We start from the raw sequence: 13,061 nt of genomic DNA, 5'->3' as shown, positions 1-13,061 counted from the left end.
ACCTCTTAAGAGTCTATCCTCCTTATAAGGTCGATTGCGTAGTCTTTGTAAGAAAATAAAAATAGGGTTGTGTGGCAATTGACATATTTATTGCACCTCTCCTGCTCTGTCAGAGATCAGTGGGCCAGAGTGAAACATTAGCTGTTCTCGTAGGCCAAAGTTTAACCCATTTTATAGACTCCAGTCTCTTTATGTTTTTACCACTAAGTCTACCTCTATAATACACAGGTCTAGTCAGTTCTCATGGACATACCACCCTAAAAACAGACATATGAAATAAAGGCAATGCAGTAGAAAAGTGAATAGAATGAAAGGTTATTTTGTATTTTTAATTTTACAGTCAGTCGAGGTAGCAAGAGCCTACTCTAGAAGGAAATACATTCCACAGGAAGACACCCCAGAAAGATGTGTTCATGAAGTCGGACAAATATCCTGCAGCTTCTCCCCCTCATATACATAAGGACAAATCAATCATATGCAGTTATTCCAGGTAGGGGTGGCTTGAAGGGAAAGGGTAAGCACGGATTCCCTTCCAGAGAAGAGCTATTCCTCTTTTGGACACTGGAACAACAAACAACCATCTAAAAGGGGAGCCTAAAACCACTTACTAGGACCAATTTATTTATAGGCTACCATACGTGCAAGCTCTGTTCTCCCCACTGGAATTTAGGCTTTATTTGGCATTGGACCATATGGATTACCACTTCTGTTTAAGTGATTCTGCAAGGCCTGGGAAGAAAGGATTCTTTCCAGGAAGTCACATGATTAAAGAGGTCATAGGTGAAAGAGCTATTGGCTCAATGGCAAGGAAAGAATTTAGGGTTAGCACATGGAGTGTCTGCATCAGCCCAGTGAAACATTACAGAGTTGTTGAAACTTGAATCTCAGTACCTTCAAGGTGAGGAGCAAAAAGGCTCTTAGTAAGTGCTATTTGTAAAGCACTTCCCCTGCCCAAAAATTCCCAATTAGTGACACTCAAAGAAAATTCAGAGGAAGCTCCCGTGTTGCCACATTCCTTCTCGTCATGATTTATAATACTGGCAATTCTCCAAGGGCCACACATGAGATCCTTCTTGAAAAACAGCACTTAGATATACTATAGGTTAATGGTTACCCTTTCTTCCCTCCCATATTTTCGGTTTCGGTAAGTGGACTACTTACAGACCTATCCTAGATTAGTAAAGCCTGTAACACTGGCTTTTGGAGACTTTTTTCTAGTACCTTCCAGAGGGTCAGGATCAAAGTAGATGGGTTAATCTTCGAAGAAGACATGTTACTGCGGGTTTACCTTTTGGTCTGTGGCCCAATAAAATTTTATAATGTGAAAGTGTAAGCTTTGGTGACATGTTCTACGCGAACATGGTAGGATTCTGCCTTCATAATCCTAAATATAAATACGTAACAACAGGATTTATTTCAATCTAACAGCCTTTCTCTCTCTCATTCTAAGGCTACAACAGAGAACCTCTCGTAAGGTAAAAATACATGATTGCTGAAGGCGATGGTCAGAGAAACAAAGCTAGGGTATATCGAGCTATATTAACCAGCAATACCCTCCCATATGAAGTTCGTGCTTGGAGGCTGTAGGCAATACCATTACTGGGCATGCAAAATGCTTTTCATGGAACTGGACTTAGAGGAGGGGGTAAAAACAGCAACAACGAAATTTGATTTTGTGGGAACTGAAAGGACTGCATGAATTTCCTCACAGGTGACTGCAGCAAGGAGGTTTGTTTGAATTGTATTTTAAAGGAAGAAGTGGTACAGTTTAGTGCTTCAAGCCCCAGGAGGAAGATTTGGGAACAAAGATTGCCTTCATCACTGAAAAGGGGGTGTTCACCCGTCATTTAAAATAAAAATAGTTTTAATCCAGAACGAAGGACACAAGCACTTACATTTGAACCATTTTGCTTTCCCTGTAGTGAGTCTTAATAAAAGCCACAGGATACGCTGTTGTGTATTTCCAAAAAATATGTAGCTGGGAGGGTCCGCAAACAATAGACATGGAGAACTCTGATTCAAGAGTCCAGCAGGAGCCCTGGGCAAAGGGGTTTACTCGGCCTAACTGTGACAGTGGAGGGAAGCCAGGGACTTTATCAGCTTGTGGCAATCTTTCGTACCTTCTTGCTTCATGCGCCAAGTGAATTTTAGTGGCAGATTCAGTGATTCTACAGAGTTCCTCTGAGTCAGCCACCACTAGCAACTTCCTGTAGAGGCACACCAGGCCCCAGTCATATCACCAGATCCTCACCGCGGATATGCCTTCCCTTATGTTATTCACTTGTTTCCATCATCCTTCCCATGTGACTCGAAGCCCCAGAAATGAGGTGGCGTGAAATCCTCAAAGATCGGTGTGGTGGCCCTGAACAACGGTGTGTGGCCCTGAACAACGGTGTCCTGGGTCACTCTTTTGTGATCATATAAACTTTAGCTCCAGTAAGGTCCCACAGCCTAGATGATCTTAATTCTGAGGCAGCTCACACAAGGTTTTCATACATCAGATGTTTCAGCTATATTTAAGTGGAATTATCAATGGTGAAATTTCACCTTGTGATCGCCATTCTCTGGTGTACACTCTATAATTTAGCCACAATGACGTCCTTATTATGTTCTAAACTTTCTTTTTTTAAAAAAAAAAAAGATTTTATTTATTTATTTGACAGAGAGAGACAGCCAGCGCGAGAGGGAACACAAGCAGGGGGAGTGGGAGAGGAAGAAGCAGGCTCTTAGTGGAGGAGCCTGATGTGGGGCTCGAACCCAGAACGCTGGGATCACGCCCTGAGCCAAAGGCAGATGCTTAACCGCTGTGCTACCCAGGCGCCCCTATGTTCTAAACTTTCATCCCTTTTTGCTTTGGCATATACCTTTTTCTCTATATAGATTGCCTTTTCCCTTTTGTGTGACAAACTTCTCTTAATTTTTTAGAGCCCAGTTTCTTCTCTACTGGCTTTCTGAATTTTCTAGGCAGTTAATCACCCTTTGCTCATTTTGCTAATGTAAGAGGATTAAAACAGAAAGAGAGGGTTCTTAGTTTTCCTTGCCTCCTTTCCCCCTTCTATGCCACCTCTCTCATTTGTGAACCTTAACCAACGAACAAACTACAAGGCTTGCAAGAACAACTCTTGAAAATAATTGGACAGTTAGCAGGAGGGGGTTGCACCAATGTTCTTAATTTAAGCAAGAGGCATGAAAACTGGAACAGCCTCCAACCAAAAGTTTCACGGCGATTAACCACAGAACTGCTACCTGAGCCAAACCACCAGGACACACAGCCCTCCCTTTTCACCCTACAAAACTCCAATCCTGCTTTGACTCAGAGCTACCTGGAGTTCAGCAGCTCCCCGAATGCCTCAGCTGAATAATGCCTTTAGCCTCTTTTGGAGTCACTTAAATTATTTTCTCTTGATATCAATACAGTACTTAGCAAGTTCACACAGCTAGTGAGTGGCAGAATTGGCTTCCAAACAGGGCCTGTCTGGCTCTGGAGCCCAGGTTCTCCACTACTGTGGTTTGCGTGTCGGACAAATGAGCTTCATCTCGGACTGCTCGTGACAGTTTTGTACGGTACTACTTGTTCTAAAACACTGCTTTCTAGTATTTTGGGGAGTTTACTCATTTAATTTATTGGAACTCATCCTAACCCTTCCTCCCACAAGACTGCATGGTATTTTTTTAATTGACTCGTTCAGAGTAAAATACAGGTGTAGATGATTCTGTGATACCATTTTGACAAGTCTAGAAAACACTGGGCAAGACCTGAGATGGAGAATCACTGTTCCGGTAAAGTTAAAGCCTCTGCCCAAGAGCTAGAAATTACCACCAGTCATTTACGAACATGTCATGGGTTCAGAATGATAAACAAGAGGGTATAGATGGAACAGAACCAACCATAACCCCTTTACCAACCATGGTCCCTTAACATGATATGATTTCAACTTTCAAAAAAGTATATATGCCTAAGGGCTAAGATAGAGAAGGAACACCAACAATAAAAGGTCTTTAGGGCGGTAGGATTGTAAGAATTTTTCCTCTGGGAAAAACAAGAAATATCTGCTGCCCAAGCCCTCCCCCCCACTACTACTATTGTAGTTCTAAAAATAAATAAAAAGGGGAACTTACAGAACCATCATTCAAACTAATTTATTACTGGTTAGCAAAGAGAGCTATGGTATTCCCTGGTTGCTGTAAGTTCTCTATCAGAATCCGGCATGTTCAAAATGGAGGTAGGGCACAAGGCCTCTTGTTAAGCTAGCCTACACCGAAGGGACACCAGTCGATGACTGCCGCCCACGCTACCGGGCAATTCTGCAACTGCTCTGTTGCTGTGCCCAGTGTTTGATTAGAGTACTGAAATATGAATGTGCCATTGCGTATGTAACCTATCATTGTTTTGATTTAACGAATTCAATATTCAGATCCTATCCAATGATCCATGATCTCTGTCCTCAAATAGCTCACAATCTAGTTGTTTCAGCAAAAGACAGAGTTAGATATGTTTATATGCAGCAAGAGAAACAAACAAAAGCAGTAAGTCTATTTACACTGCCCTTCCTTGGCTTACCGATAGCTGGGTAATCACTTGCTGCAGGTTACGAATTATCTCTACGTTTTCTTTTAATTCCTGGTCCTCCAAAGTTTCCACTAACTTCTGAAGATCTACTTTGAGGCTGAAAATTCAAACAAAGGAACCCAAAGGTTAATCATACTGCAGAGCCCAGAGGATTGACGATTATATGCTAAGACTGTAGGTCACTAGCGCACATTTGGTATGAAACTTACGCTGCATGCCGCCTGAGTTCCTCTAGCTTGGCGTTCATCTTTTCATTTGCTTGTTCTGTCTGCAACAGAGACCCAGGAGATCATCAGTGGCAGTGCTTGACCGCCTCCCCTAATTATGCCCTCGCTCCTACTCCTATGCATCAAAACCTAGCGAGAGAGGTTGCCTCCTTTGCTGTATTCAAGGATTTAGTGGGCTTTGGTGATTTAGTGAGAAACGGCATTTTTTAAAAAGAGAGTCACAGAAATTAGCCCTTCAGTCAACATGAGCTACTAAAATTAGCATCCAAGCAGCTGGGTCTTATGCTTGCCATGAAGCTCAGACTATGGTGTGGAGTGTGAAGCCTTAATTCCATATAGAACTTTGCAACTGGGGGAAAAAGCAATACTTCCTGGCACTCTACTCCCTACTGTTTGCAAAAAAACCTACTTACTTTAAACTGCCTCCTACACTATACTGTTCCCTAGCTCCAGCATAAGGGCACTGAAAACATAAAAGGGCCTCACACTGAATATGAGCTGAGCTTTTTTCCTTCAAGTTACACTATCTGATATGGTAGGCTGGCTTTAGTAAGAGAAAGCAAAGAAAAGGGTGAGGTACAAGAATATGGCAGAGAAGAAATGGCAGAGGGAGACACATTTTGGGAAGGGTGACTGATATTTTCCATTTTATCTCAATCACGGTATCTGTAACATGTGAGATGCTGCAACAGATTTGGGAAGGACAGTTTATAGAGGACAAAAACGTTGTGCTTGTTGTGACATTCTAACAGGACATCAAGCAATAAGCCTTCCCACAGCCATTACAGCAACCTGATAAAGTTCAGATGGGTATGTGGCTAGAGTAACAGGTACTGTCTGTTCCGTTAGCCACACTCACATGTGTGTGAGAGCCAGCTTCTACAGTTACTTCAGAGGCACAGAATGCAGCACTGGAGACAGAAAACTGTATATAAAACTCCTCCAGGTCCCATTTTCACCCTTCCAGTACCAATGGACAAGGGATATAGGATTTGGCCCCCTTTAAAGAATCTTTAAGCAGCTTACGCCTCCTTGACTAGAGAGCATATGGATGTGTGAAGGTGTATTAAATTACAGATGTTCAATTACATTTTGGTGGAAACTCATTTTTGCTTTTGGCAATAGTTGTGCTATTAAAAATTGAGTTGTTTTTAGACTAGTAGAAAAATGTTAGTGACAGAGCCAGCACACAGATCCAGGTTACTATCAGACAGGTAGTAGGGTACAGAACTGGTGTAATCAGTTATGTAGTGATCCACTATTTGGAAAGTAACCCTATGTGAAAGGAATTAACATTAATTTCCCAGCTGTTTTATCTCATCATGGCAGCTGTTAAGAGAGAATATGAAATGTGACAACATTAGGGGAAGGGAGACAGAGAAGACCTAAAATCTTACTGAGGGGACAATTACTTGCTATTATGGATAAAGATTAGGCAGGACTTTAGGTGACAGAAGGACCTGGTTCTTTCCTCTCTGGTATTTTAGAACAAATCTACTTTAAAATAAGACTCATGTGGATTCTCTGTGGTGGATATATAGGATATATACGATTCTTTTAACTATCCTGTGTGTTTGATTATAAGCCCGTGTGTCTACCTCAGAGGGGCTCCATGGAGGATACGGTAATATTAATCCATTTCTTTCCACATTACTTGTTTATCATAACGAGAAGCGTATTAAAAATTTCAGAAACCAAAGCTAGTAAATGTCCAGATTGCTAATGGCTTAGTCATGGGGCCTCACCAAAATGATCCTCTCCAACATCTGGGCTGTCTGACCAGCTGCCTCGCTCAGACCACGACTTAATTTTTCATTCTCCTCTACCAGGGACTGATTCTTCTCCATCAGGGACTGCAGACTTTCTGATGGTTCTACACTAAAACAAAGAAAGTAACATATTAGAAACAGACCTGTTAATAACATCTATATCAAAAGTGTATAAAAATATATCCCACAGACCTTTTACGTGTGGGGGGGTTGGTTTAAAATTAACCTCCAGAAGTCTGGAAAAAAGTGTGTCAATTCCAATCTATCCTTCCAGTCAGGTCATATATTGAATGAGTAAGAAATATATGCCTGAAATACTTTGAATTGATGGTTTGCAGGAAGGTAATAAATCAGAGCCAGCCATGGTTGCAACAGAAATGACTAAACTCTACCCTTGGCTCTTGGTTTAAAATCTTTCTATTTGTGCCATGTAGCCAAAAGAGCGAAGGCTATGCAAAATAAGTCAAATAAGTCAGAGAAAGACAATTATCATATGATCTCATTCATATGTGGAATTTAAGAAACAACACAGAGGATCATAGGGGAAGGGAGGGAAAAATAAAACAAGATGAAATCAGAGAGGGAGACAAACCATAAGAGACTCTTAACTCTAGGAAACAAACTGAGGGTTGCTGGGAAGGGAGGGGGTGGGGGGATGGGGTAACTGGGTGATACACTATATGTTAATTGAATTTAAATAAAAACCAAACAAACAACAAACAAACACAAGAAGTAAAGGCTAACTGTAGCTAAAATACATGATCTCTCCCTCCTCTTCCCATTCTTAATCTCTCATTAAAGATTAGGGAAGCAAGGAAGGAAGAGGTGCGGAGGAGGTAGAAGTGACACCGCTCAGGGCTGAAATTTAACCTCATCAATATAAGTCAACTACCTATTTGCTGAAGTTTAGGGAAATAGCATTTAAGAAGTCAGAAACTTGATACAATGACCAGTGGCCACTGACAGCACATTTCACAATTCTCCATAAATAAGTGTTCCCTTCTAAATGCCTGCCTTGCTTGAGACCTCTTGTTCATTTGTCTATCAATTTTAAATTGCTTAGAGTGGGTGGTGGCAACAATGGTGTCCATATCAAGTAGGAGTGGAAGGGGGGAACAGAAAGAGCTTGAAGGAATACATATAGATAAGAACCTTTGGAACTTATGCAGATTATGTGATATCCGTTCCAGACTAATGGAAAAGACCAACAAGTTGGAAAGTTTGGGTTTGTTTTTTGTAATCCACTGGGATTCGTTGTTCAAAAGACTGGAAACTTGGACTGGTGAAAAAAGATCAGAAGAAATACAAAGATTTGGATCTGAAGGAGACTGAAGGAAGAAATGAATAGTCGTCAAGGCTATAATAAACAGGAAAAAAAAGGACAGGGAACAGCTGTTCTCAATCTCAATAAAGGATCGAAAAGCACTTCAGGAACAGATGCCCTCTCACCCAGCTTAAGACCTCCAGGGATTCTTACAGAAAATCTTAGCATGCTCTTTATCACAAAGTTAATAGCAAGGCCACACCATAAGGTCTAATGTTATACTACTGAGAATTTACTAAGACTCTTTTTAAAAATTATTTTTAATTTTTAAAAAATTTTAAAGATTTTTATTTGTCTGTTAGAGAGAGAGCACGAGCACACAAGTGGGGGGCTGAGTGCAGAGCCTACACGGGGCCCAGTCTCACCACCCCAAGATCATGACCTAAGCTGAAATCAAGAGTCGAACACTCAACTGACTGAGCCACCCAGGCGCTCCGAGAATTCAAGACTCTTATGAAAGAATGTTCAGTTAAAATGTGGATTATAAAGATAAACTATTGGCAAATTTAGTGTTATTTTAGATTGCTCTGATATTTTCTTATTGTTATTAAGCTGGAAACTTCCATGCATCGTTTATGTAAGTTGACAAGCTCCAAAGTAATGATACTTTTAACTCAATAGTTTTTTCTCCTAAAAATTTCCAAGGTTTCTCTAAATGGGGGGAAATACAATGGAAAACCAGTGTTTCCTCTTCTGCAGACTATTTAATTGTCAATGCTTGGAATTCAAGTTAGCTGAGCATGTGCGAATTGATCAACGCTCACAGAAAATCAATGGAAAAGCTTCCATGACACACATTCAAAAAGAAAAGAACATAATCCTAGAACAAAAAGCAAAAACAAAACAAAACAAAAAACCATTTATATGAACTGTACATTTTGTAAAAAGCGTTTATGAAATGTCTGTTTTTTTTAAATTTATTTGAGAGAGAGAGAGAGAGAGAGAGAGCTAGAGCACAAGCAGGGGGAGCAGCAGGCAGAGAGAGAGGGAGAAGCAGACTCCCCGCTGAGCAGGGAGCCCAATGTGGGACTTGATCCCAGGTCCCTGGGATCATGACCCGAGCTGAAGGCAGACACTTAACCGACTGAGCCACCCAGGCGCCCTGAAATGTCTCTTAAAATATACAGTTTTGAGAAAAGAAGTAGCATCTTTATTTCTCTGTAAAACGCTGAAAAGCTGAGTAACTGTTTCTTAGAATCTATTCCTTGTGTAGCTGAAACTATATCCTGTAGTTATATTCTTGGTGGTTGGAAGTCTGGAATAGTTCTCATTAGTCTTGTTTTAATAAAGCAGTCTGTGCTAAACTGAAAGGAAAGGAAGATGGGTCAGTTGCTTCTAAACTGGTTAAACTAGGGGCACCTCGGTGGCTCAGTCAGTTAAGTGTCTGACTTTTTTTTTTAAAGATTTTATTTATTTATTTGACAGAGAGAGAGATAACCAGCGAGAGAGGGAACACAGGCGGGGGGAGTGGGAGAGGAAGAAGCAGGCTCCCAGCGGAGGAGCCTGATGTGGGGCTTGATCCGAGGACTCTGGGATCACACCCTGAGCCGAAGGCAGACGCTTAACGACTGAGCCACCCAGGCGCCCCAAGTGTCTGACTTTTGAATTCAGCTCAGGTCATGATCTCAGGGTTGTGAAATCCAGGCCTGCGTTGGGCTTTGCACTCAGCAGGGAGTCTGCAGGAGATTCTCTTTCCCTCTTCCTTTGCCCCTCCCCCTGGTTGTAGTCTCTCTCTCAATAAATAAATAAAATCTTAAAAAAATAAAATAAACTGGTTAAACTAGATTAGGTCTTTAAGAGACCCTTTAAGAGACCCCAGCTTTTCTCAGTTTCTTTATCCAACATTCTTAAAATATATCAGGAAACCAAGATTAAATTACCCAAAGAGGGAAAATTACAAAGAGAAGGGTGGTCATCTCTGGGTGATAAAATTATGGCAATTTTAAGATTTATTCTGTATATTTTTCTAAATGTCCTACAAGAAGCAATGTATCCCTTTAAGATGTGAAAAAATGATTAAGAGTTTATGAAAATAAGGATATTAAAAGAAAACAGACTCACACATACATAAGAATAAACTCCAAATGAAAACATGAAATGTAAAATATAAAACCAACAACATAAGTTCTAGAAGGAAACACGGGCGAATTCCTCTTTAACCTTGGTGTAGGGAAAGGCATTCTAATTATGAATCAAAATCCAGAAGCATGAGGAGGATGTAAACACCAAAGCCACTTTGGAAAACAGTTTGGCAGTTTCTTGAAAAGTTAAAAATGCGACCCAGCAATTCTACTTCTAGATATCTGCCCCCAAAAAAGATATGTCCATACAAAAACTTGCAAGTAAATGTTCATAACAGCAAAATTCATAATAGCTGAGAAGTTGAAACAACTCAAAAGTCCATCAACCGGGTCAATGGATAGACAAAATGTTGGTTAGCCAGACAGAGGAATACTACTCAGCAATAAAAAAGATATGAAGTAATTCTACGTGCTATAACATGGATGAATCTAAAAAATGTTATAGGTGAGAGGTGAGCGTAGCATAATGTTTAGAGAAGTTGAATCACTATGGTGTACACCTGAAACTAATGTAATATTCTGTGCCAGCTATCCTCAAAAAAATAAGAGATGTAGTCTATATATACAACGGAATATTACTCAGCCACAAAAAAGAATGAAATCCTGCCATTTGCAATGACATGGATGGAGCTAGAGGGCATAATGTTAAGTGAAATAAGTCAGACAAAGACAAATACCATTGCTTTCACTTATACGTGGAATCTAAAAAACAAAACAAAACAAACAAACAAACAGAAAGCAGAAACAGACCCACAAATACACAGAATAAACTGGTGATTGCCAGAGTGGAGAGGGGTGAGAGGATGAGTGAAATAGGTGAAGGGAATTAAAAGGCACAAACTTCCAGTTACAAAATAAATGTCATAGGGATGAAAAGTACAGGATAGGGAACACAGTCAATAATATTGTAATAACTCTGTATGGTGACAGATGATGACTACACTTATCATGGTAAACACTGTGTAATCTATAGAATTATTGAATGACTATGTTGTAAACCTGAAACTAATATAACCTTATATATCAACTATACTTCAGTAAAAAAAAAAAAGAAAGGAAAAAAAACCATTATAGGTGAAAGAAGCCAGACAAAAAGTCCACATACTGCATGATTCCACGTGTATAAAATGTCCATAATAGGCAAATCCACAAAGAGAGTAAGCAGATTATTGGTTGCCTGGGGCTGGGAGTGGGGATAGAAGTAACTGCAAACGGACATGAATGATCTTTTTGGGGTAACAGAAATGTTCTTTTTTTAAAAAAGATTTTATTTATTCATTTGAGAGAGAAAGCGAGCACGAGCAGGGGGAAGGGCAGAGGGAAAGGGAGAAGCAGACCCCCTGATGAGCAGGGAGCCTGATGCAGGACTCGATCCCAGGACCCTGGAATCATGAACTGAGCTGAAGACAGACACTTAACCGACTGAGCCACCCAGACAACCCAGAAATGTTCTAAAATTGCATTTTGCGGTGATAATTGTACAACTCTGTAAATTTATTAAAAATCATTGAATTATATCTATATCACTATATCACTTATAGTGAGTGAATTTTATGGTATGTAAATTACACCTCAATAAAGCTGCTAAAAAAATCAGAAGGCAGTAAAAAAAATAATTGACAAACTTTACTATGTAAAAATTAAAAATTTTTGTATAACAAAAGCACCATAAACAAAGCAAAAGAGAACAAACTAGGAGAAAATATTTGCGACACACACTATAGACAAAGAACTAATATCACTAATCTATAAAGAACTGTTAAAAATAAGGGCCAGAATTAGGGTGGTTATTATTTTTTTTAAAAAAGCAGAAAACAGCAAGTGTTTGGTAAGGATCTGAAGAAATTGGAACCCTTGTGCACCACTGATAGGAATGCAAAATGGTGTAGCCACTGTGTAAAATAGTTTGGCAATCTAATTAAAAACTTAAAAATGGAATTACTATATGATCCAGCTATTCCACTTCTGGGTCTATACCCAAAAGAATTGAAAGCAGGGTCTTAAAGCATTCATGGCAGCATTATTCACTATAGCCAAAAGGTGGAAGCAACCCACGTCACACAACATGTGGTAGATATGTACAATGGGATAGTATTCAGCCTTTAAAAGAAAGGAAATTCTGACATATGCTACGACATGGGTGAAACTTGAGGCTATTATGCTAAGTGAAACAAGACAGTCACGAAAGGGCACATATTATATGCTTTCACTCATACAAGGTGCTTAAAATAATTAAATGAAAGTAGAATGGTGATTGCCAGAACTGAGGGGAGAGGAGGAATTGGGCTGTTATTGTTCAACAGGTACAGATTTTCAGTGTTGCAAGATGAAAAAAGTTTTAGATGATAGATAGATGGTGGGGATGGCTGTACAATATTGTGAATATACTTAATGTATACTTGAAAATGGTTAAAATGGTCAATTTTATTTTATGTATATTTCACCACAATTTTTTCAAAAAGGTCCAAAGGATCAAAAAACCTGATAGAAGAATGGGACATATGAACAGATAGTTCATCAGAAACAGATAAAAGTGGCCCTGAAACATATGAAAAAAAATGCTCAAATCCACTCATAATTAAAGAAATGAAAATTACAACAAGATACTGAGATAGTATGTCTCACCTATCAGATTGGCAGAAAACTGAAAAAGTATGACCACACATTCCACCGGTGAGGCTTAGGGGAAACAAGCGTTCTCATACACTGCTGCTGGGAATGCAAATCGGTATACCCCTTCTGGAGGGGAATACGACAATACGGCAATATCTAACACAATCACACATGTACTTACCTTTTGCCTCAGCAATCCCATTTCTAGAAATCTACCCTGAAGATAAATCACTAATAATACGAAAACTGAATAACATAAGGTTATTCACTGTTGTATGTTTGTTATTACAAAATACTGGAAACAACCTAAATGCCCATACATAGGAAAGAAGTTGAATTAGTATGTTTGGCACATGTACGCTAATAAGAGTACCATGCAGCTGTAAAAAAGAATGAGGAAGACGTCTACGAACTGGTAAGAACTGATTTCCACAAAATGCTGAGAAAAGCAAAGCCACGAAGACTATATGTAGTATA

At 39.7% G+C, this 13,061-nt stretch overlaps 1 protein-coding gene across 2 annotated transcripts in view; it reads right to left on the bottom strand.

The window, feature by feature from the left end:
- KIF4A (kinesin family member 4A) overlaps positions 1-13,061 on the bottom strand; it is a 108,215-nt gene that overhangs the window by 43,638 nt on the left and 51,516 nt on the right. For both annotated transcript variants that reach the window (XM_026485737.4, XM_057312274.1), the window contains 3 exons: positions 6,543-6,675; positions 4,780-4,838; positions 4,562-4,667 (listed from right to left, as the gene is read on the bottom strand). In XM_026485737.4, the coding sequence (XP_026341522.1) occupies positions 4,562-4,667; positions 4,780-4,838; positions 6,543-6,675 (298 nt within the window). The remainder of the gene's footprint in view (positions 1-4,561; positions 4,668-4,779; positions 4,839-6,542; positions 6,676-13,061) is intronic.

This window comes from Ursus arctos, chromosome X (genome assembly GCF_023065955.2).
Source record: "Ursus arctos isolate Adak ecotype North America chromosome X, UrsArc2.0, whole genome shotgun sequence".
NCBI lineage: Eukaryota > Metazoa > Chordata > Mammalia > Carnivora > Ursidae > Ursus > Ursus arctos.
Note: the sequence above shows the minus strand (reverse complement) of the source record. Positions and strands in the feature narration are given on the sequence as shown.